The 21,711-nt window shown below is 54.5% G+C and overlaps 1 protein-coding gene and 1 long non-coding RNA gene across 6 annotated transcripts in view; one reads left to right on the forward strand and one right to left on the reverse strand.

Annotated features, from left to right (window-relative positions):
* The window catches only part of LOC141277769 (uncharacterized), a 38,876-nt gene extending 28,900 nt beyond the window's left edge, over positions 1–9,976 (forward strand). Inside the window, exon 3 of the long non-coding RNA XR_012329582.1 lies at positions 9,689–9,976. This is a non-coding gene — a long non-coding RNA (uncharacterized lncRNA). The remainder of the gene's footprint in view (positions 1–9,688) is intronic.
* PIF1 (PIF1 5'-to-3' DNA helicase) lies at positions 9,068–16,983 on the reverse strand. 5 transcript variants are annotated; one of them, XM_033851809.2, is made up of 12 exons: positions 16,856–16,983; positions 15,560–16,136; positions 14,359–14,701; positions 14,087–14,240; positions 13,881–13,995; positions 13,699–13,805; positions 12,342–12,481; positions 11,863–11,969; positions 11,074–11,161; positions 10,772–10,917; positions 9,960–10,151; positions 9,068–9,749 (listed from the first exon to the last, which is right to left on the reverse strand). In XM_033851809.2, exons 2-12 carry the CDS (start codon positions 16,115–16,117, stop codon positions 9,690–9,692), a joined length of 2,010 nt encoding a protein of 669 aa, XP_033707700.1. In that variant the 5' UTR covers positions 16,118–16,136; positions 16,856–16,983; the 3' UTR covers positions 9,068–9,689. The 5 variants fall into 5 exon arrangements, 4 of the variants coding, with proteins under 4 accessions (XP_033707700.1, XP_073655812.1, XP_033707699.2 ...); XM_073799711.1 differs by having other exon boundaries at positions 16,519–16,862; XM_033851808.2 differs by having other exon boundaries at positions 14,359–14,484; positions 14,569–14,701; positions 15,560–16,862.
* Positions 16,984–21,711: the final 4,728 nt, after the last annotated feature.

The following is a 21,711-nucleotide window of genomic DNA, read 5'->3' on the forward strand; positions in this document are numbered from 1 at the left end:
ACAGTACTTTGTAAACTGCAGACCTTCTACAAGTACTCACTGAGCCTTAGGAAATTTCCCCTACTTTTGAGAGAGGAAGGGACTGTTTAAATGAGATGATGTATGTAGACTGCTTAGCACCAGGCTTGGGACTTTGTGTTTGTATTCTAGCTACTAACCAGCTGCCTACCTCTGGCTGAACAGCCAACAGCCTGCACCCCCTCAGCTGGGGGCCTTGATCCATCTGTCCTCAATAAGGATCATAGCTACCATCTTTTGAGCATTTACGAGGTGTCAGGCCGTGAGCTCAGCACTTTGCGTGCATCATCTAATTCTCTCATCATAGGATGAAATAGTTGTTATTATTTGCCAATGAGGAAACTGAGGCTCAGAGACATTAGGTAATTTTCCCAAGACCCTGAAACTAGTAAGTGGCTGAAGCAGTGTTCAAACCCCAGGGTGGGAGGTCTCCAAGCTTCTAGGTCCTGGCTTCTCTTCCCTTAGCATTCTCTTCTAATAAGTGGTATTTCCTGCCAGCTACTCCTTCCTGGGCCTTTGGGGAAGGCTTCTGAGAGTCCATTTGGCCAGTCACTGGATCAGGGCAAGACAGGGTCTAAAACCTCCAGCTGAGAGTCTGCCCCGAGGCCCAGCTATGACCTTGTGGAGCTGGGAGTGAGGAAGTCTCTGAGAGTCAAAGAAAATCCCATGTTAAAAACACCGCCCTGGGGCTTCCCTGGTGGCGCAGTGGTTGAGAGTCCGCCTGCCGATGCAGGGGACACGGGTTCGTGCCCTGGTCCGGGAAGATCCCACATGCCGCGGAGCGGCTGGGCCCGTGAGCCATGGCCGCTGAGTCTGCGCGCCCGGAGCCTGTGCTCCGCAACGGGAGAGGCCACAACAGTGAGAGGTCCGCGTACCGCAAAAAACAAAAAACAAACAAAAAAACACCGCCCTGGGGGAAGGAGAGGGGTTTGGGCAGGAACCCACAGACCCAAGGGTTCACTCAGCAAGTGCCTGCCAGCTGGTTCTCCAGGAGCGGCCAGTTGTACCTTCCCCACAGGATGGCGGGAGCTGCAGATACAGGCAGGCGAGTGAATCTGGCCCGTGGGAGCTCCACATGGGCAAGTGAGCTCCACATCACTCCGATGGGGCCACCCAGGGGGCCTGGCCTCTCTAGGAGGGGACGGAGCTTGAATCAGCCTTGGAGCACCTCACCAATTTGGATGAAGGAGTGGGGGTGGGATGGGCAGCCTTTTCAGCACAGAGAAGCCCTGAGTGCCACTCAGGCCATCCCACCTTTCCTGGGCTCCTGGCCTGTGCCCTGCTATGTGTCTACACCACAGTCCCTAAGTGAGGGGTCGTTAGTGCTTGGTAGATGAAGAAACTGAGCCCAGGGTCCAAGGCTGCGGGTGGGATGTGCTGAATGCCAGGTGATGAGTTGGATTATTCTTAGGGAGGCCGTGGAGGGCCATGGGAGATTCCTAAGCATCAGTAGGTTACCTGGGCAACGTCTGGGGCAGCTTATTGCAGGGGACGAGAGCGGAGGCTAGAGACAGTGTAGAGGCTGTTGGAGCAATGTTTTTTTTTTTTGGCTGTGCCGCACAGCATGCGGGATCTTAGTTCCCCGACTAGGGATCGAACCCGCACCCCCTGCCGTGGAAGTGCCGAGTCCCAACCACAGGGAATTCCCTGTTGGAACAATCTTGAAGGGCTATGAGGCAGACCTGGGCCTGCGCGAGAGCTGGAAAGGCCTGGGCGATGGGGCTGGGCTGATGGGAGGTGCAGAAGATGTAAACAGTAAGGAATCTTAAAGACCATCTACCCAACCCACTTGTTTTACACAAGAAAACTGAGGCCCAAAGAGGGAAAGGGGATTGTGCAAGGGCAAACAAGAGGTAAAAGGTAGAACCAAGCTAGAAAGACCCTGAAAGGTTCAAGGACACCCCACCCCGCTTAAACACTGAGCCGAGTTTCCTCCTATAATTGACCCTTCTTCCCCTGGGATCAAGCCCCACCTGAGGTTACCAGGGGTCCCAGTAAGACCCAGCTCAGCTTCTGTCTCACTGTGAGCCCCCGGGGCCTCTCCTCCTCTTCCCTGGGCCACAGTTGCTCATCTGTGAAATGAGGCCATTGGACCAGCTGACCACATTGGCCCCTATCTGCTCTATGTGCCCAGAGGAAGACAAGGCTAGGGCTTCTTCCTCACTCTGGTCCCCCACCCCCTAGTCCAGCATGACACTGACACGCGGGTGGGGCTGGCCTCTTGGAGCTTACATGCCTGGGGAGGCAACATGATCTGTAAAGGATCCCTGACCCTCTCCTTTTGAACCCCAAAGAGGGCGTCTCCGTCATGTGAGGACCACAGGGGGATTAGCCACTCTGAGATGGGAGGCTGCGGAGGCGGCCAGGACACCTGGGGGAAAGAGGAAGAGAAGGAAGCGGGAGAGGGAGGGCCTCCGGGCCTCAAGGGGGAGGAACAGAGTGGCTGGGAAGGGCCCTGCGGGGGGTCCTGCAGTGGGAAGGAGCCGAGCCTCGCTGCTTCACTCCTTCGGAGGAGTGTGGGACATGCCACTTTCTGGCTGTAAGTTTCTGAGTACGTGACCAAGTTAAGGTGAGCTAATCTGGGGGCCAGGCCAGAAGCAGGGGGATGCCTGGGCCAGGAACCTGGGAGGAGGGGAAGGAGAGGTGTGGTTGGCCTGGAGAAAAGAAGAGGGAGGCAGAAGCAAAGGAGTCAGGGTCCCTGCCTGAGAGCTATGCAGGCAGGAAGAGTGTGGGGGGGACTTGGTTTTTGTTTTCGTTTTTTTAAATTTATTTTTTATTTATTTATTTTTGGCTGCGTTGAGTCTTCGTTGCTGCACGCGGGCTTTCTCTAGTTGCAGTGAGCAGGGGCTACTCTTCGTTGCGGTGCGCGGGCTTCTCATTGCAGTGGCTTCTCTTGTTGTGGAGCACGGGCTCTAGGCACACGGGTATCAGTAGTTGTGGCTCGCGGGCTCTACAGCGCAGGCTCAGTAGTTGTGGCGCACGGGCTTAGTTGCTCCGTGGCATGTGGGATCTTCCCGGACCAGGGCTCGAACCCATGTCCCCTGCATTGGTAGGTGGATTCCGGACCACTGTGCCACCAGGGAAGTCCCGTGTGGGGGACTTTGAATGATGCCTGGTCCCTGATGAGTCACTGCCTGGTGTCACATACAGCCCCAGACACAAGGAGACCTGGCATGGAGGGGCAGAAAGCATAAATTTGGAGCAGAGCGAGGCCTAGATTTCAGACCTTTCCACTCACTAGTTGCGTGGCCCTGGGCTGGTCTCTTGGCCTCTCTGAGCCTCTGATTCTAGAAGGGAATAGCAGTTGTTTCATCCTTACTGGCAGCCTGTGAGATCAGATGTCAGTCTTACCCCAGACCCTCCCACTCCCCTTGCTGGTCAAATGCCACTTCTTCACCCAAGCACGCCACCCCCCAGGCCTTGGGAGTGGCATTATTCCTCAGTCTCCCACACCACCACAGTCCCTGGGGCTTTGAACACTGACAGGAAGCCTTCTGGGAGTGCCCCAGTCCCTCTAAAGGGCTTGGAGCCAATCCAGGGCCTGTGCAGTGAGGGGACCAAATGGGAGGCTGGGGTAGGGAGTGCAAGGACCCTCCCATACCTGCTTCACCACTGTGTTCCCCCCACTCTCTGATGGGATATTTGCAACTCCCTCCCCTTTTTCTAAGCTCAGGCCCTGCTTGTCTGTTCCACAACAAGGAGTGAATGTTATTTAAAAGGAGATCAGGAGATTTGCCTTAAATAGGCATGGAGTGCAGTGCCAGGGCCCAGGGTGCAGGGCGGGGGAGGAGGCCACCCTGGGTGTTGGAGAGAAAGGACTGGAGCTGAACAGAGAGAACACCCTCCCTAAGGGTGTGCACAGCCCTTCACAGTTTACCCAGATTAGTCCTGGGCTGTGGTGGATCGGTTACACGGGGCTTATTCTCACCCTACCCGCATTCTGAGGATGGGGAAACTGAGGCCTAGCTGACGGGTGTGCTAGTTGCCAGGTGGCATCTGAGGAGGATGCCATGGTCTTTCTGCTTCAGTCCCCAGGAGCTGGGGCCTCCAGCAGCAGGGAGGAGGCCCCTGCAGGGTTGGGGGGTAGGTCCTGAGGCCTTCCCCTGACACCTACCCCCACCACCAGGTCCCAGGCCTTTGGCTCCTGCCCCTGGGTTGCCCCTGCTTGCCCTCCCAGCCCCAGCTTGTAACTGGATGCCCTCCTCACTCGACACCTTCCCAGGTGAGCTGGGGCTCTGCTTACTGAACCCAACACCAGCTGGGGGAGGGGAGTGAGGGGGCACCCCTGGCGCGGGCATCTGCCGGGAGGCTGCGAGGCTGCAGGAGGGAGCTGGAGGTGGTGGGAGTCCAAGGAGTGGAAGGTGGGCTGACTATCAGCCTCCTCCCCGCAGGGCTAGTCTGGCACCCGGGTTCACTGCCCCATTCAGGGTCTCCTACCAAGCCCCTCCCCTTCCATCTCATCCCCTCCCAGCCATTTATGTCTCAGCAGGTGATGCTCTTGGAATCCTAAAGAAATGGAGTCTTGAGTGTGGGGTTTCAGGAACAAAGCTAGGGGAAAGGAAGCAGCGCCTGCTTCCTCCTTTTTGCAAAGGTCCTGAACACCAAGGTGAGGCTTCAGACACCTGGGTGCCATCCTGGCTCTGCCATTTACAGCCCTGTGACCTTGAGCTGCCCACCTTCTGTGAGCCTCCTCTGTAAACTAGGTCTAAAGATCCCCCTCATAGAGTCATCAAAGATGCTCAGATAAGAAGGTGGACAGAGGCAAGAAGAGGGGCAGTTATGATACACACAGTCACCGACCAGGGCTGGGACTCAAGTTTGTTTTGGGAAGGAGAGGGGACAAGACCTCATTCTCCCCTTCCCCTTAGAGGCTGGGCACAGCCTGGGTCCTCCAGGAGGGAAGACTGAAAGAGAGTTTACTCTGGGCTCCTGCTAATTCTCTTTGTTATTCTCTGGCCACCCTAGAGGCTGGGGGACAGGGGGAGGGAGAGATGAGGAGGGTTGCAGGGTGGCCTCTTCAGGTAAGTGCAATAAAGGCCAATAGGAACTAACCATGAGGGTTTGCCACATGCCTGTCCCCACCCCAGCTCTTTACCTGTCCTAACTCCATGGCTAATGATGAAATTTGGGCTGAGGTTTTAGGCAGCATGTCCAAGGTTACACAGCAAGTTGTGGAGCCAGTATCTGGCTTCAGTGCCCTCTGCTGACCTTGCAAATATCCCAGGACCCTGGGACTTGGGTTCCAGACCCAGCCTGCAGTGTGACCTTGGCCAAGTCACCTAACCTTACAGGGGATTAGTTTCATTTCCCCATAAGGTGGGGATAATGTCCCACTCTCCTCTTGGGGTTATTGTGGAAAAACAAGGGGGCTAATGAACTCAAACCATGAGACACTCAACAGATACCTGGTACTAGCTTCTCAACAAAGAAGCTTCCCTATGCCTACTGGCCGCCCCAGCTCCTGAGGTGGCCCACCCAGGCACAGAGACTGGAAGACAAAGGACCCGACAGGTCTCTGGGCAGAGACCGACTGACAACTTGGCGCCACCTAGTGGTGTCTGGTGTGTGGTGCTTGGGGAGCAGGAGGCCCACTACTCTGGGATGCAGCGGTCTGAGCACCACCATTGGCCCAGTAGGGGTGAGCAAACTGTGCCAGGATCTCAGAAAGGAGCAGCTCATGCCTCGCTAAACCCTCCCCATGCCTCCGACTGAGGGTAGGGTGAAGGTGGGCCCTCCACCAGTCCCTCTGTCTCAGCCCCACCTCTTACTCCCTTTGGACAGCTCCGTGAACACCAAGTGGAGTGCGCAGGGTTCCCGTTCCAGCTCTGCCACTGCCCAGCTCCCCAGGCCTCAGCTACCTCCTCTGCAAAATGGGAGTAAAAATCCCCACCTCTCAGGGGATGGCACTGTCCCTGAATTCTTTAAATATCAAACATTTTATGAAGTGTCTCCTTTCTAAAGTAATTGTGCTCAGTGCTTTGGTGCACAAAGACATCTAAGCCAGGTCTCTTGCTACTGTGGGGTCTCCAGTGTCTAGCCAGCACCTGGATAAATATTTGTGAAATGAATGAATGAATAAATGAACGCACAAGACGGGCAGGAGGTCTCCTTTATCCCAGTGTGACAGGATATTACTGAGGATGTTTTCTTGGTTCTGTCGGTCCTTATCCCTCCACCCCGCCCCCAAATTCTAAGTGGGGTCACCAGGCTTCTTTGTCTCAAATCTGGAAGCTATCTGAGGACACAGTGTTTCCTGGCTTTTGCATCCTAGGTCCACTTCCTTGAGGGGATTACGTTGGGGGTAAGGAGAATCAGAGAGGAAGGTCTCCAAGACAGGGGAGGGTCCAGTGATCAGAGGGTCCCCTGGGAGTACCACAGGGAGATGCAGGGTTCCAGAGGGCATGGTGTGAGGCCCCCAGAGAGGTTATGGCTCTGGGAACGCCCTCCCCCACCCTGCCCCCGGGCCTGGGCAGAGTTATGGCCTGTGGATGCTGGTCACTGCGGGTGTCAGCAGCTACCACGAGGCCCTGGAGCTGAGAGGCCTGCTCCTATGAGGCCTACTCCTGCCTGTATGACCCTGAGGGTGGGGAGCCCCCAATCCTGACTGAGATAGGGGTTTCCCTACACCCCCCAGGGATTCAGGTTTAAAGTTAGATTAAATGAGATGCCAAGAAAATAAAGAACTGGGAGGTTCCTTGCACACCTCCCTCATGAGGCAGTCTACTCTCATGATCTGGCCTGAGGGGCAGGGATGTCTGGAGCTCCCCCTCCTATGAACATGTTTGCCCTCCTCCAGGGGCCTTCAGGAGAGCATCCTCACCTTGAGAGAGGATTGCTAAGGACAGGACTTTCCGGTGCCCAGACGGTCTCATGCGGAAGACATCTTTAAGCAGGGTGAGTTCATCTGAGAGCAGGGAAAGCTGAAATCAGTCCCTGGGGAAGGGAAAGGGGCTGGAGGTGGTGGGGATGCCTCAGCAGTGTAAGTTGAGGGGCGGGGTCAGAGAGGAGAGTCCCAGGAGAGTGTACAGAAGAAATAACTGCATCTCCAAGACATCTTCAAGAGCCTGGCTCTGGAGGATGATGGGGGATTCATCTCTGGGCAGAAGCCCTGGTCCTTCTTGCACCCTGAGAGCATATTCAGCCTCTTGTCAGTGGCTGCAGGCTCTGCAGGAGACCAAGCTCAACCAGAGACATGCCCACCTGTGTAGCTCAGGACTCCTTCCCTGGTGGCTGTGCTCGCTGTCCAGGGGTGGTCGCAGAGGTCCTCCTGGCCAGCTGCTCCCAGCTCCACCTTCAGTGACTAGCCTCCCTGGTTCCCACTGGTTCCCAAGCCTGGGTTTCTGGGCTTCATATCAGTTCTTTGCGCTAGGCTTCTGTTCTGCCACCTTCCTTTCCCGCTCAAGTTATCTTGACTTGGGAACACCCTGATCCTTGAATGGTACTGCATTTAAAAGCCCCCATGGTTGCCCACTTGTGTGTGTGGGGTCACCCCGATGGGCTTGGCTTCTCCTAAGACTGTCTTGTATTTGGGGCAGAGGAAAGGGTTCATGCCACAGAAAAACAGTTGACTCCTCAGGGTCAGGATGGGTGGTGGTAAGTGCAAGGCAGGCAGGGGTCATCCAGGGGGCCCGGCTGGCACCCCTCTAAGCCCCCACATCTTGTTTGCCAAAGGAGCCAGTGTAGGAACAGGCAGGACTGTGCTCTATGGACACCACGGTGATGATAACCATTAGTCATCATAAATTTTATTTATTTATTTTGGCTGCGTTGGGTCTTCGTTGCTGCACGTGGGCTTTCTCTAGTTGCGGCGAGTGGGGGCTACTCTTGGTTGTGGTGCGCAGGGTTCTCATTGCAGTGGCTTCTCTTGTTGTGGAGCACAGGCTCTAGGCGCGCAGGCTTCAGTAGTTGCGGCACGTGGGCTCAGTAGTCGTGGCGCACGGGCTTAGTTGCTCCGCGGCATGTGGGATCTTCCTGGACCAGGGCTCGAACCCGTGTCCCCTGCATTGGCAGGCGGATTCTAAACCACTGCGCCACCAGGGAAGTCCCATAAATGTTAATAACAGCTACTGATTGACCTCCTGCCATGTGGCTGGCCTTTCTCCCAACAAACCTATGTGGATGTCAGTTACCACCTGCACTTTATAGGTAAGGAAACCCTCTCAGAGAGGTTGTGTAACATGCCTAAAGTTGCACAGCTGGTGAGTGGTAAAAACAGGATGGAAAGCCAAGTCTCTCCCCAATCTATAACCATCAGTCAAATTCTCCACAGGCTGTGCCTCCTCCACGAAGCCCACCGTGAATGTCTGAGGCCCTGTAGCCCCTCTGAAACACCATGGCACTGAGCCCCCATTTAAGCAGACACTCCCTGAGCACCCAATCTTTGTGTGCTGGAGCCTCTGCTGGCTTTTGGGAGACAAAGACAAACACCTTCAAGCACCCGAGATTTCACATCCCCTAGCAACCAGCATGGTTTCCGCCTTCTTAAGCTCTCCCACCATTGGCAATTTTACATTTAACTAACTGTTGCTCTCTAGAGCTGCCACTGCACGCTTCCACTATAACCTGTATTTATCAGCCAGAACTGATAACCTTTTCACTCATAAGCAGTGAACCTTAATAGTCTTTGCCAGCCTATGAGGGCCCCTGAGCAATTTACATATCAGCTGAAGCTATGATGGTCAGAACATCCAAGCTGGAGCCCCAGTAAGGCACAAAGTGAGAAAGTTTCAACCGAGGCCCCCGGCATTTGGACATTGTGACAGGCCCATTTCCCATCGTGTGAATTCTCTAGTGTGTCCTCGTCAGACTGCTGGGTGACGGCAATTCGCTATGAGTCACCAACCTCAGGTAACTCAGCTTTGCCAAATAACCAGTGATACTAACAAAAGCTCATATAAGGGTGCTCTGAGCTCAGCCATCAAGGCGTTAACAGACACCTCTGTGTGACCAGGTATGCGGGGTGGGGTAGGGGTAGCACCCCGGAAAGGGTCAGCCAGTGCCCCAGGTAGGGGTTCTTAAAGGGACCATAAGACTCAACTCACAGTCCTCACACAGTTCACAGGTTTATTTGTCCAAAATAAATACAGTCTGAGAACATCCATTTCAATACTCCTACACACGACTTCTTCACCAAAAGAGCAGCGTAAGATATAGACACACAGTTTGCAGTGCATGTTCTCAGGTTAGGCTCAGGAGGGTGTTTGCCCTGGCTTGTGCTGGGCTGGGTCTAGCTGTGAAGATCCCCCCCCCCCCAGCAAGGTTCCCTTCTCTGCTTGGGACCTGAGTCCCCTGCCAGGACCCCTACAGCCCGTTCCTGCTCCTGGAGGACCTGCCACCTCTCCTCTCTGCAGCCTAAAGAGAGCGGCATTCACAACCGTGTGGCCCTGTGGCCAGCCCCTCGCAGAGAGCTCTGTCCTATAACACCAGCTACCGCTGCAGGCCCATTGCCGACTCCTGACCCCGGAAGCAGCTCACCCCGGGGCAAGGGGAAAAACTGAGGCACAGCTGGCAAATGGATGGGAAGCACTCTCTCCTGAGCCCTGCCAGGAGACTGAGAGCCCCTGATGAAGGGAGAAAGGGACATTCACTACCCTCCCCCAGGTATCCCCTGGGGCCTGGCCCACCAGGGAGCAGGAAGAGGGGGAGACCACCCTTTGTCTTCTCTTTGCAGATCAAAGGTTCGGGTCCACGTTCTCCTGGTCTGAGGCTGCCTCATCATCATCTGGGGACTCCTATATCAGAGCCAGAGAAACCCAGTCATGGGCTTGTGCCACCCCCGGGTCATAGCCTGGGGACCAGCATCTCCTTCCTCTCAGCCCTGCTGCCAACGGAGCCAGAGGAGGCTCTGCCACCCCCTCCCCATGGTCCTTTGGCCTTCCCTCTGTCCTAGCTCCCAGGCTGCCCACGGCCACATGGCCCACCATTGGGTGACTCCCTCTTACCAGGCTGAGGCCCCTGTCCTGCCGCAGGGTAGCATAGAAGTTCAGCACACGGGGGTCACAGCGAATCACCATGGGGTCAAAGTCCAACACACATAGGCCCTGCAGGCTGCGGGCCCGGGAAAGGGCCACATAGGCCTGGCCGCTGGCAAACACACGGCCCAGAGAGATCTCCACGCAATCCAGGGACATGCCCTGGGGGATGGAGGGACAGGGCTGGAGCCAGCTCAGGCTGAATTCACTTGTGCCCAGGAACCTGACCCCACCTCCACCAGCCCAGCTATTGCCCCTGATCTCCTTGCCCAGTCCAGAGATTCTGAGTCAGAGAGACAGGATGATGGGTGTCTGAGTAGGGGGGTGTCCAGGAAATACAGATCCAAGATAAGAGTAGAGGGATAAGGGTGAAAGGCAAGAGCTCAGGTCTGGGTCAGACAGGCATAGAAATGAATCTTGGCTCTGCAGGGCACTAGCTGTGTGACCTTGGACAAGTTACTTAACCTCCCTGAGCCTTGGTTTCCTCTTCTGTAAAACAAGAACAATTATTACAACTATACCTCCCACAGTTGTCGTAATATGTTAAAATTAACATATCCAATAGTGGCTCAGAAAATGGCAGGGCCCGAGATGACAGAGGGGAAGTGTATGTGTCTAGGAAAGAGAGAGGAAGTGGGATGGGAAATGCACTAACGAAAGGTTTATTCTACAGCTGGTCTGGAACTTTCCATCCAGGGCAAGTTCAACCCTCACAAAGCCTCTAAGACCCCCCCGCCCTTCAACATGCCCCAGGCCTATCCTGCCCCCGTCCCCACACTCACCTGGCTCTTGTGGATGGATATGGCCCAGGCCAGCTGGAGGGGCAGCTGCTGCCGGCTGAGAAGCCGGCCCCCAGTGGCCTGCACCATCCAGCGGTCTGCACGGATGACCTCGGTGACTCCACACAGGAACCGCACCTGGGGCAGCCCTGAGGGAGGCGTGGAGAAGTCCCACCTTTCAGTCCCGCTCCAGGGCTCCAAGGTGAGGACAGGCCTCACCTTTCCATGCTAGCCTTTTCCTCTGCACACTAACCCCAGGGCCCTGCTGCAAACCCGAGCAGTAGGACTGCTCCCCTATCACTTACCTCTCCCCTCGGCTTCAAACCCAACTACTACCCCTCGGGCACCATTTACCAGGCCCCGAGACACTGCCAAGTTCTTCACCAGCATCACCTGCGAGAGAAGGAAAACTGGAGGCATGGACAGCAGGGCATCCCTACGCCTGGCCTCAGCTCCAGGGGTCGCTTCGGCAGATCTCTGAGGCTGGGGTCTGTCACGGAGGGGCACTGAGTCTGCTGGGGCCCCTGCGACAAACTGCTTTATTTCCTTAGGTCTCAGTTTCCCCTTGTGCCAAAGGGGAATGACATTTGCTCAGTTTGCCTCAGAAGGAGGGGGTAAAGAACAATAAGGTGACAGGGCACAATGACCATGTCTATTAGAGGGAATGTGTATGGACCTCAATCTTGAGGGATAGCCCTTTTCCAACCACTGTGCCTGCATTTCCCCCTAGGTGCCCTTTGGAACCTGAGAAAAGGATCCCACCCGCACCATTGTGGAAGGAAGGAGGATGCTCACAGTAGAGGCTACACTACAGAAGACAACTGAGTGCGGTAGGTATTTTACTCTGAATTTAGAGATGGGGAAACCCAGCTTCAGCAAAGGAAAAGGATTTGTCTAAAGCAACACTGCCTGGAGCTTCAGGTGGAGGAAGAGGAGGGCAGTGGAAAATGGAAAGCAGGAAGGTGACTGGGAACAGGAGGGAAGAAGTTTGCTATGGTCACATCTGGGCCCTCTGGCTGTGGAGCAGCCCGTGCAGAGGGGCTAGGATCAGGGAGGCCGATGCTCACAGGGTCTAGGCCCTGCTTCCCACTCACCTGAGCCCCCAGCTTTAGCTGAAGGAGCTGGCTAACGGGACATTGGGCATCCAGGGTCCGGGCTTGCTCAGGGTCACTGTCCATGGCCTCAAAGCTGTGTACCTCACCTGGGAAAAGAGAGTTGGGCAAACAGATTACAAGTCACTGACTTGTGGCTCAATTTCCGAAAAAACACATTAGACCAGGGCATGGAGAGAGGTAGTGAGCACAGCTCAAACCTAGCTGGGCTTTGGAATCAGAGGCCTGGGTTCAAGTCTCATTTTTAGTGTTTATTGGCTGAATGACTTTGACCCAGGAAAGGTCACATCTCTCAAAGACACAATTACATCTGCAAATGTAAGGGACTTTATGGTCACAGGGGCTGGGACCGAGATATCTGAGATATCTAAATGACACCAAGGGCCCAGGCTGCCTGGGGGGCCATGCCTGCCTGATGGCCTCTCCCAGCTGGTCTGGCCCAGCCCCAGCTCCCTGCTCACCTGGTAGTTTCTGCAGCTGCCTCTCGTTGGTAAGGGCCACATCATCCTGGTGGGTGCAGAGCCTCGTGGCCACAATCCCATCTCGCCCCACCCTGTGGGCAGCTGTGGCCCGGAGCTGGCGGGTGACCTCATCTGAGCACCTGCAGAGGCCAGGCTATCAGGGCGGAGCCTACCTGAACACCAGGGAAGGCGGGGCACGTGGGTGATACGGCCCATGCAGCAGGCCGTGGACCAGGCTTGGGGACTGGATGGGGCACCAGGGCAAGATTTGCTGGTTCCCCAAGCTGGCCAACTTGTTCCTTCCTCACGTGGACCCCAGACATGGAGAATGAGCACGGGGGTGGTGCTTGGCTGTGATCATGGGCAGGCACCCTTCCCTGTGTCTGCCCCCAGGTTGGAGCTAGCCGCTCTCCTGAGGAAGTTAGATATGAGGAGTGAGCATAGGCCAGAGATTTAGAGACTCAGGTGAGGCTCTGATGTTGATACCCTGTAATACTGGTACCCTATAATCAGATTGGCCTCCAAGCTACAATTTTCTAGCCCCTTGCCTGCTGCCTTAGGGGAAAAAAAAAATCTAGCCTGTGTTTCTATTTTCCCCACTTCAAGCCTTCCTCCAGGGAAGCCTGGGTGCTGCAGCAACTCAAGTGAGAGGAGGGGGAAGAAGTTGGGAACACCTCTCACTGCTCTGCCACTCAGCCTTTCTCTTGTCCCCCACACTTGCTGGTGTATGCTGTGCACCTTCCTACCTGCCTCCTGTCCCCAGGCATAGAAAGCCCCTCACCACCACCACGTGCTTCCTTCATCCCATCCCAATCTGACCTGGGTCCCAAGACCCAGCTGCGGTCCATATCTTCTGCCCTCCTGGCCTCCTTTCCACTCCCAAGTTAGAGTACCTGTAGCATTTCAACCTTTTGTCCTAGCTGGGGTGGGATCATGTCTGCAACCTCCTCTCCCCCACCAAGTGGCCGCACAGGCTCAAAGAGTAGAAGGAACTTGGGTTTTAGAGTCAGACCTGAGTTCAAATCCTAGCTCAGCCACTTACTAGCCATGACTTTGGACAAGTCACTTCACCTCTTTGAACCCCAGTTTCTGCATCTGTAAAATGGGAGTGTTAACATCTCTGAATAACTCTTGTGTCTCCATCTGCCCATAATTCCCTGAGATGTACACTGTGCCAGGCCCTGTGCTGGATGATAGGGACCCAACCCTGGGGGAGGCTGGGCCCCAGTGCTCACAGAGTGACCATCCCCAATGGGGCCATGAAGCATTTCTCTCCCTTCTCTGGGTTCCTGTGCTCCTCTCTGACCCACGCTTGGATCCGCATCCCATGGCCCCTTCTCTATTCACCAGGGCCCACCTGCCCAGCCGCACAGCTTGCAGCAGAGAGATGAAGGTCTTGTCTGTCTGCCTCCACACCTCAGTCAGCTCCAGGGTCACTGGGACACATCTCCTCCAGCTCTTGGCCTGGTGGGGGCAAGATGGGGCGTCAGGGAGCAGAGCAGACCCCTATGGGGGTTAGGGCCAGAGGGTGAGTGCTACCTGGAAGCAGAACTGCGGGGGCTGGGATCCCTTGGTTACAGGCGGCAGCTGCAGGAAGTCCCCACAGATGATGAGCTGGATCCCTCCAAATGGCTTGTTCTGCTGCCGGACAGCTCTGGAGAGGAGCATGTGGTGCTTTAGGCGCTGGGGTGAGCGAGTTCCACACGGAAGACCACCAGAACCCAGTCCTCACTGCCCATACTGACCTGGCCACGGCCTCCAGCTTATCAAATAGGTCCGCTTCCACCATGGAGATCTCATCAATGACTAGCCGCTGGCAGTTCAGCCAGCCCTGCCGCACACCTGGCCGCTGGGCCAGGGCCACACACTGGGCCAGGGGAGCCTGACCCGAGCCAATGCCTGTGAGTGACACTATTCAGCCTGGGCTGAGATCCCAGCCCTGTCTCAACCCTGACCTCCCTTCTCTTCCCACCTGCCTGGCTTGCTCCCAGCTTAAGTCCCAGAGGCTCTCACTTACCTGCAAAGGCATGGAGGGTAGTACCCCCGATGTGGCAGGCTGCCACCCCAGTGCTGGCAGTGGCCACAGTGCCTGTGGGAGGCAGTGAGCCCAGGATACGCTTCAGCAGGTAAGACTTCCCCGTCCCTGGGCAGAAGGCAAAGTCAGGGCCACTTCTCCTCCATCCTAGCACACCACTGTTCTCCCCACACCCACTCTGCCCCCCACTACCTGCACTCCCAGTGAAGAAAATGCTCTGGCCTTTCAGGACAACCCTCAGCACAGCAGCCTGTTCCCTGGAAAGCTCTGGTTTGGTGGGGGGCAAGCTCAGCTTCTTCACAGGCAGGGGCCACCTTGGGACTTCCTGGGGGGATAGGGCTGTCTCAGGGCCTCCCCACATTCCCTAGGCATTGCCCCCTCCCTTCTTGGCCTGGTAGCCCTTTGTGTCTCTGCTGGCTTCTCTCCTTGGAGCCCTTGGGCAGCCTCGGTTCACCTGGAGATCTTGCCAGTAACCACAGGGGTCCAGGTCTCTCCTTGAGGAAGGGACCGAGGCTGGATCTCCACTGACTCCTGGTGCCCTGAAGACCCCAGTGTGCAGGTCCAGATTCTCCTTCAGCTTTCTCCCCTGGGTTCCCTAACTCTCCTGGTTCTCTTACCCATCCTTCCTTCTCACTACCCTTCCTGTCACAGATGTGTCTCTCTTGCCTCAAAACACCCAAGCAAAACCCTGCCTAGCCAGGGCACCTTCTTGCCACATCTCCTTCTTCTCACCAGCTTGTCTCAAACCTCTGTGGTCTGTGATCCATTTGTTCCAGTTCCCGAACACTGTCAGACCCACCAGACTTTGTCCCCCTATCTGATTGGACCTGTTGGCTGCCCCTACACAGCTGACCGCTTCGTTCTCTCCAAAACCTCCTCTCCTCCTCCAGGGCGACCAAGTTCCCACTTTTCTTCTGAAGCATCTTCTCTGCTTTCTCTTTTAATGTGACCTGGGCCCCCTTTTCCTAGTCTCCTTACTCAGTCTCAGGGATTGCACCATGAGAAACATGCACAATTCCCATATTCCTGTCATTCTCATAAGTCTGATGAGCATCTCGTCTGAGATAACCAGTAGCCATCTCGAATACCTCCACCATCTTCCCCCCACACTTGGGCTTTCTCGGTCTCTTCCGTCTCAGTGGCACACCCACTCCCCAAGGCGTCCCCCCTTTCCTGTCCTCACGGTGCTGGGCTTGGCCCCGGACCGGGGCTCCGTGGGCTGCTTCACCGGCGTGGAGTCCGTGACCCAGGTGGCCGCCGCGCGCCGCAGCTCCTCGGGCTGCACCGGGCTGATGGTGACGAAGTCGCGGGGACGCGGGCCAAGCAGCTGCGTGCGGGCGGAGGCCGGCCCGGGACCTGGGGCCGCGGCCAGCTTGAGGCGCAGAGTGCGCAGGAAGCGGCGCAGGCGGTCAGGGGGGCAGTCGGAGAGCAGCAGCTGCACCGCGCCGGTCCGGGGAGCGCCGTCGGCGGGAAGCCGCAGAGTGCTGCGCCCGGACGCGGCGAAGCGCGTGAAGAGGCGCGCGGCGCGCAGGGGAAAGCACCGCGGCCGCCCCGCGGGCCCGGGCGCCTGCAGACTCAGCATCAACTCGCGGCGCTCGTTACGACCCAGTCTCAGCTCCGCGGTGCGCAGGGCCTGGCGCCTTCGCGGCTGCCCGCCCGGGCTCAACTCCTCCACAGCAACACGGCACCGCAGCTCCGCGTCCGCGCATTCCGCTGCCACTGCCTGGGTGCCCGACAGCATCGCCACCAACTCTGCAGGTCTGCAAAAAGACCGGAGCGCAGGGGTCATCACAGGTGGTATAGAGGTCAGGACGGAGAGACGGGTCATGGCCACAAAGGGTCCCGGGGCTGTCACTGGTAACACAAAGAGTTCACGGAGAAGGTAAAAGGGTCCTGGGGCGAACCGGAAATTCTCTTAGAAATTACTCTCCTACACAATAATTTCCAGAGCGGCGGATGGGCAGCGTCAAGTACACCCAGGGTTGCGGAACCTCGGCTGTCCGACAAGGGCCACAGAAGGGATCCCCTGAGCAGAAAAGAAGCCTGCTTCCAAGAGACCCAGGGCGGGCACGAGAATCCTGAGTCTCCCCCCCCCCCCCCCCCAGGAAGCAGGGGACGTGTGGAGGTAAGCAGGGGACTGACATGTAATCAGTGCCTTCTGTCTTCCAGGTACGTTCACTGGTTTATATGCAGCCAAGCAGGTCTCACTATTCCCCGTGTACAGAAGTGGAAAACAGGCTGAGAGAGGCCACAACGGCTGGTGGGAGTCAGGGCTTGTGTGATTCTGAAGCCCCGGCGCTTCCCATCTCCAAGGTGGGATGGGGTAGAAAATATTTGGCTAGGGAAATCGCGGAGGGACCCTGGCGTCCGGCTTTCCGTTTACCCTCCGTCTGACCCACTCGTACGCACCCTCCCGGCAGGGACCCCTTGAAGAGGCAGGCGCTCTGCCTCCCACCTCTAGGATCGGGTGAACACTCACTTGCGCCAGCACTCGGGCGAACAAGCTGAACAAGGTCGGCATGCAGTCAAAAGTAGGGACACTAGAAACTTTCAAATACTGGGTGTAGAGAATCACCCTATCACCGGCCGGATCTTTAAATTTTCCAGCCAATCAGAGACACCGGGCGTGACAACGGGAGTGTCTTTCTTTGGGTTTCAACTCGCGGGGCTTGGGCTGTACCAATAGCACGCCGGAGGAAGGAGGCTTATTGTGGTGGCGGAGCATACCAAGTCGCGCGGACTAGTGGGTGTGGTGGGAGGGGGCGGGGACTGCAGCGGGGCCGCGCGTGGTGTTGTGTCACCAATCGCGTCTTTGAAGGTTTACTTTCAGAACCATACCTCCAACGCACACTCCCTCCTCTCTAGCCTTCGCACTAAGGCTGAACTTGGCCTTGCGGAAGAGCTGCCTCTGATCCCTCTCATCTCTGTTTACACTCACTGGACCTTTGCCCATTTCTGGGCAGACCCCCCGAAACCCTCGCGCGCGCGCACACACACACACACACACACACACCCATGGCCTACTGCTGTCGCTGCCCACCCCGCCCCCAACAGCTCTTTACACGCTTATCTGTCTCTGTAACCATCATTTTAGGCATTTGTCTTTCCCATGTGTCTGAGACCCGTCAGTGAGGAACTCTTGAGACCTGTGTACAAGGGAAGTGTGTGGGCCGCTGTCTTCGGGAATTCGCATCCCTCTCATTGAACTGAATGCTTAGGGAATTCATTTTTAATTATCTTTTTCCTCCCTCATTAAATCTTGGAATGACATAGCTAGAAGGCATCTTACAGGTGAGTCAGCCTGCTCATTTATTGAATTGCCCCCATTTTTCAAATGAGGAAACCAAGGCTCCAAGAAGTTTTACCAGATGTCACATAGCTTGTAGATAGCAAAACAAAGCCTTGAACCCAAGTCTAAGCCTGCTAGTTTAACTGCTACACCACACTGCTCCCAGGTGACTGGTCTAACTTGGTGAAGGGAGTCCAGCCCTGGACTGGAATCTCAGCTCGACAGCCAGTGCATTGCCCCAGGCCTGCCAGTCAGATGTTACTCTAAGCAAGTTTCCTTAATGTCTCAAGCCTTTGTTTCCTCATATTTAAAAATGGAGAAAGATGAAGATGTGATGATTGCACAACTCTGTGACTATACTAAAAAGCATTAAATTATTTGCTTTAAATTGTATGGTATGTGAATTATATCTCAATAGGACTGTTAGGAAAAAATCATGAGAAATATTTTTCCTCTTAAGTGTTGTCTTGACATATGAGTACTAGTGGCACAGGAAAATTTTTAATGTCACTGTGGTAGGCAGAATAATGACCCCCCGCCCCGCAAACTGCAAAGATGTCTGCATCCTAATCCCCAGATTCCTTTTGTGAATATGTTACCTTACATGGCAAAAGGGACTTTGCAGATGTGATAAATTAAGGATCTTGAGATGGGGAGATTACCCTGGGTTGTCTGGGTAGGCCCAACTAGGATTCTTATAAGGGAGGCTAGAGAGTCAGAGAAGGAGATGAGATGAGGAGGAAGCAGAAGTGTGTATGTGTGTGTGTGTGTGTGTGTGTGTGTGTGTGTGTGTGTAAGAGGGAGAGACAGAGAGAGAAAGATTGATTTGAAGATGTTACTGCTGGCCTAGAAAAGGGAAGAAAGGGCCATGAGACAAGCCATAGAATACAGGAGGTTTCTAGAAGCTGGAAAAGGTGAGGAAGTGGGTATCCCCCTCTAGATTCTCCAGAAGGAACACAGCTCTTGATTTTAGTCTAGTGAGACACATTTTAGGCCTCCAGAACTGTAAGATAATAAATTTGTGTTGTTTTAAGCCACTAAATATGTGATAATTTGTTACAGCAGCTATAGCAATAAGAAACAAATACAATCATAAGCTAGAAAGCGAAAGCTGGGATTATGAACCCATGTCTGTTTATTTCCAAAGCCTGTGTTCTCTCTTTCCACTACCCTCTGCTCAGTGGGCCTAGCACACTCACACTGTCGGCTACCTTCTCCCTTCTCTCTGTGTAGTACCCCAGACCAGTTCTAGAGAAAGCATGGAGGCTTCCACATGAATTTTCCCCTAACATTTTCTTTCTTTTGGCTTTCAATTTTTTTTTTTTTTTTTTTTGGCCTCGCCACTCGGCTTGCGGGATATTAGCTCCCGACCAGGGATCGAAACCCGCCCCCCGCAGTGAAAACCCCGAGTCCTAACCCCTGGACCGCCAGGGAATTCCCTCAAGTTTTTTTTTTTTTCCCCGGTACGCGGGCCTCTCACTGTTGTGACCTCTCCCGTTGCGGAGCACAGGCTCCAGACACGCAGGCTCAGCGGCCATGGCTCACGGGCCCAGCCGCTCCGCGGCATGTGGGATCCTCCCGGACCGGGGCACGAACCCGCGTCCCCTGCATCGGCAGGCGGACCCTCAACCACTGCGCCACCAGGGAAGCCCCCAAGGTTCTTTAAATTGTAAAATATACAAAACGTAAAATTTACCACGTTGACTATTTTTACGTGTACAATTCATTGCCATTAAGTACATTCAAATGTTGTATAACCATCACCTCTATTTCTAGAAAAGTTTCATTATTCCGAAACAGAAACTTTGTACCCATTAGACAATGGTTAGACAACCATTAGACAACTCCCCATTCCTCTCTCCTCTCAGCCCCTGGTACCCCAAACATTTTATTCTGAAAATATTCCAACATATACAGAAAGATAGAAAGACTTTCACAGTGAACACCATATACCTACCACCAAGATTCTACAATTAATATTTTGCTGTATTTGTTTTAACACATCTAACCATCTATCCATCTCCCCATTCATCAATCCATTTTTTAAAACATCTTTATTGGAGTATAATTGCTTTACAATGTGTGTTAGTTTCTGCTTTATAACAAAGCGAATCAGCTATACATATACATATATCTCCATATCTCCTCCCTCTTGCGTCTCCCTCCCACCCTCCCTATCCCACCCCTCTAGGTGGTCACAAAGCACCGAGCGTCAATCCATTTTTTTGTTATTCATTTCAAAGTTGCAGACAACAGTTCATTTCACGTCTGAACACTTCAACATGCATAGAATTAACTAGAGTTTATACTTACCTTTTTAAAAAAAGAATTTATTTATTTATTTGGCTGCACCGGGTCTTAGTTGCAGCAGGCGGGTTGTAGTTCCCTGACCAGGGGTCAACCCTGGCCCCCTGCATTGGGAGTGCAGTCTTAACCACTAGACCACTAGGGAAGTCCCTATGCTTACCTTTTTTTTTTTTTCTTAAATAAACGTATTTATTTATTTTTGGCTGCATTGGGTCTTCGTTGTTGGGTCTTCGTTGCTGCCCGTGGGCTTTCTCTAGGAGCAGCGAGCAGGGGATACTCTTCATTGCGGTGCTCGGGCTTCTCATTGCGGTGGCTTCTCTTGTTGCAGAGCTCAGGCTCTAGGCATGTGGACTTCAGTAGTTGTGGCTCGCGGGCTCTAGAGCGTAGGCTCAGTAGTTGTGGCACATGGGCTCAGTTGCTCCGTGGCATGTGGGATCTTCCCGGACCAGAGCTCAAACCTGTGTCCCCTGCATTGGCAGGCGGATTCTTAACCACTGAGCCACCAGGGACGTCCCAGTTGGTTCCTTTTTAATGCTGAGTAATACTGCATTGTATGGATATACTACAGTTTACCCATTTTCCTATTGATGGAGATCTGGGATTTATGCTTTAATTTCTCTTGAATAAGTTCCTAGGTGAGAAATTGCTGGTCGTGGAGTTTATAATTTAGTTTTATATGAAGCTGCAAGAGCTTTTTCCAAAGTGGTTTTCTGCCCACCAGGTTAACAGTGAGTCTTTGGAGCGAAAGAAGTCGGAGGAAAGCTAGATACCGCCTAGCTATAGATTAACGGTCCTCAGACTCCGCCCTCCTCCCCGCCCCTGCGCCACCGGCCGTCAGCTGGATCTTGATTGGCCGATGGAGGAGGGAGGCGGAGGCAGAGGGACTCCTCAAATCTGGGGCCGGACTTCCTCACATCTGGGGCTGGACTTCCTCACATCTGGGGCCGGACTTCCTCCCTCTGGGCTTTGGGCCCTCTTCGCATCCGCGGGGCTTTTGCTCGCTGCTGCCGCGAGGGGTCAATTCCGAGTGAAGCGCAACACTGCTCCCGATCTCCTCGCCTAATCCAAAGCCTGGTTTTAACGCAAGCTGTCAGGAGGAACGGGTTTTCTTCGCTATGAAATTTCCTCCTCCAGAACTCTTTCTATACGTCTTACCTGCTTTCTCCCACTGGCGGTCTCAGTCCAATCCCCGGCTCACTAATAATAACGACGACATCAGCACAGGACTAGGTGGTTTACTAATTGCACTCTTGGCGTTTTCTCATTTGATACTTGAAAGAGCCAGCCCCTTCCTTCCTCTCCCCCTGCGGTCCTTTCTCGCTGTACTTTTGCCCTCTCCACCTTTACAGCCCTCAGCTTACAACAGTCTGGCAGAGGAGCTGAAAGGGTGTTTCGCGGGCTTCCAGCTTCCAGAGCACTTCACCTCGTGTAGCTTCTTCTTTGGGCAGCTGACACTCATTTTATTGAGCCTCTGATCTGGTACAGCTGATTATACCTCATTGAAATACTCTCTTAACTTCCACAACATGCTCCCCTCGTTTTTCCTACATATTGGCTGCTTCATGTCTGTCTCCTTTGCTAATCCCTTTCCCTCAACCAGACCTCTCACTGTGGGAGGACTTTCTTTCTTTTTTCCTATCTTTTCCAATTTCATGGCTTAATTATCAGCTACATGCTGATTCTCAATATTATAACCCCAGCCTGCCCTTCTCCCCTGAACTCGACTGTATTGCCATTTG

Source organism: Tursiops truncatus, chromosome 2, assembly GCF_011762595.2.
Source record: "Tursiops truncatus isolate mTurTru1 chromosome 2, mTurTru1.mat.Y, whole genome shotgun sequence".
Classification (NCBI taxonomy): domain Eukaryota; kingdom Metazoa; phylum Chordata; class Mammalia; order Artiodactyla; family Delphinidae; genus Tursiops; species Tursiops truncatus.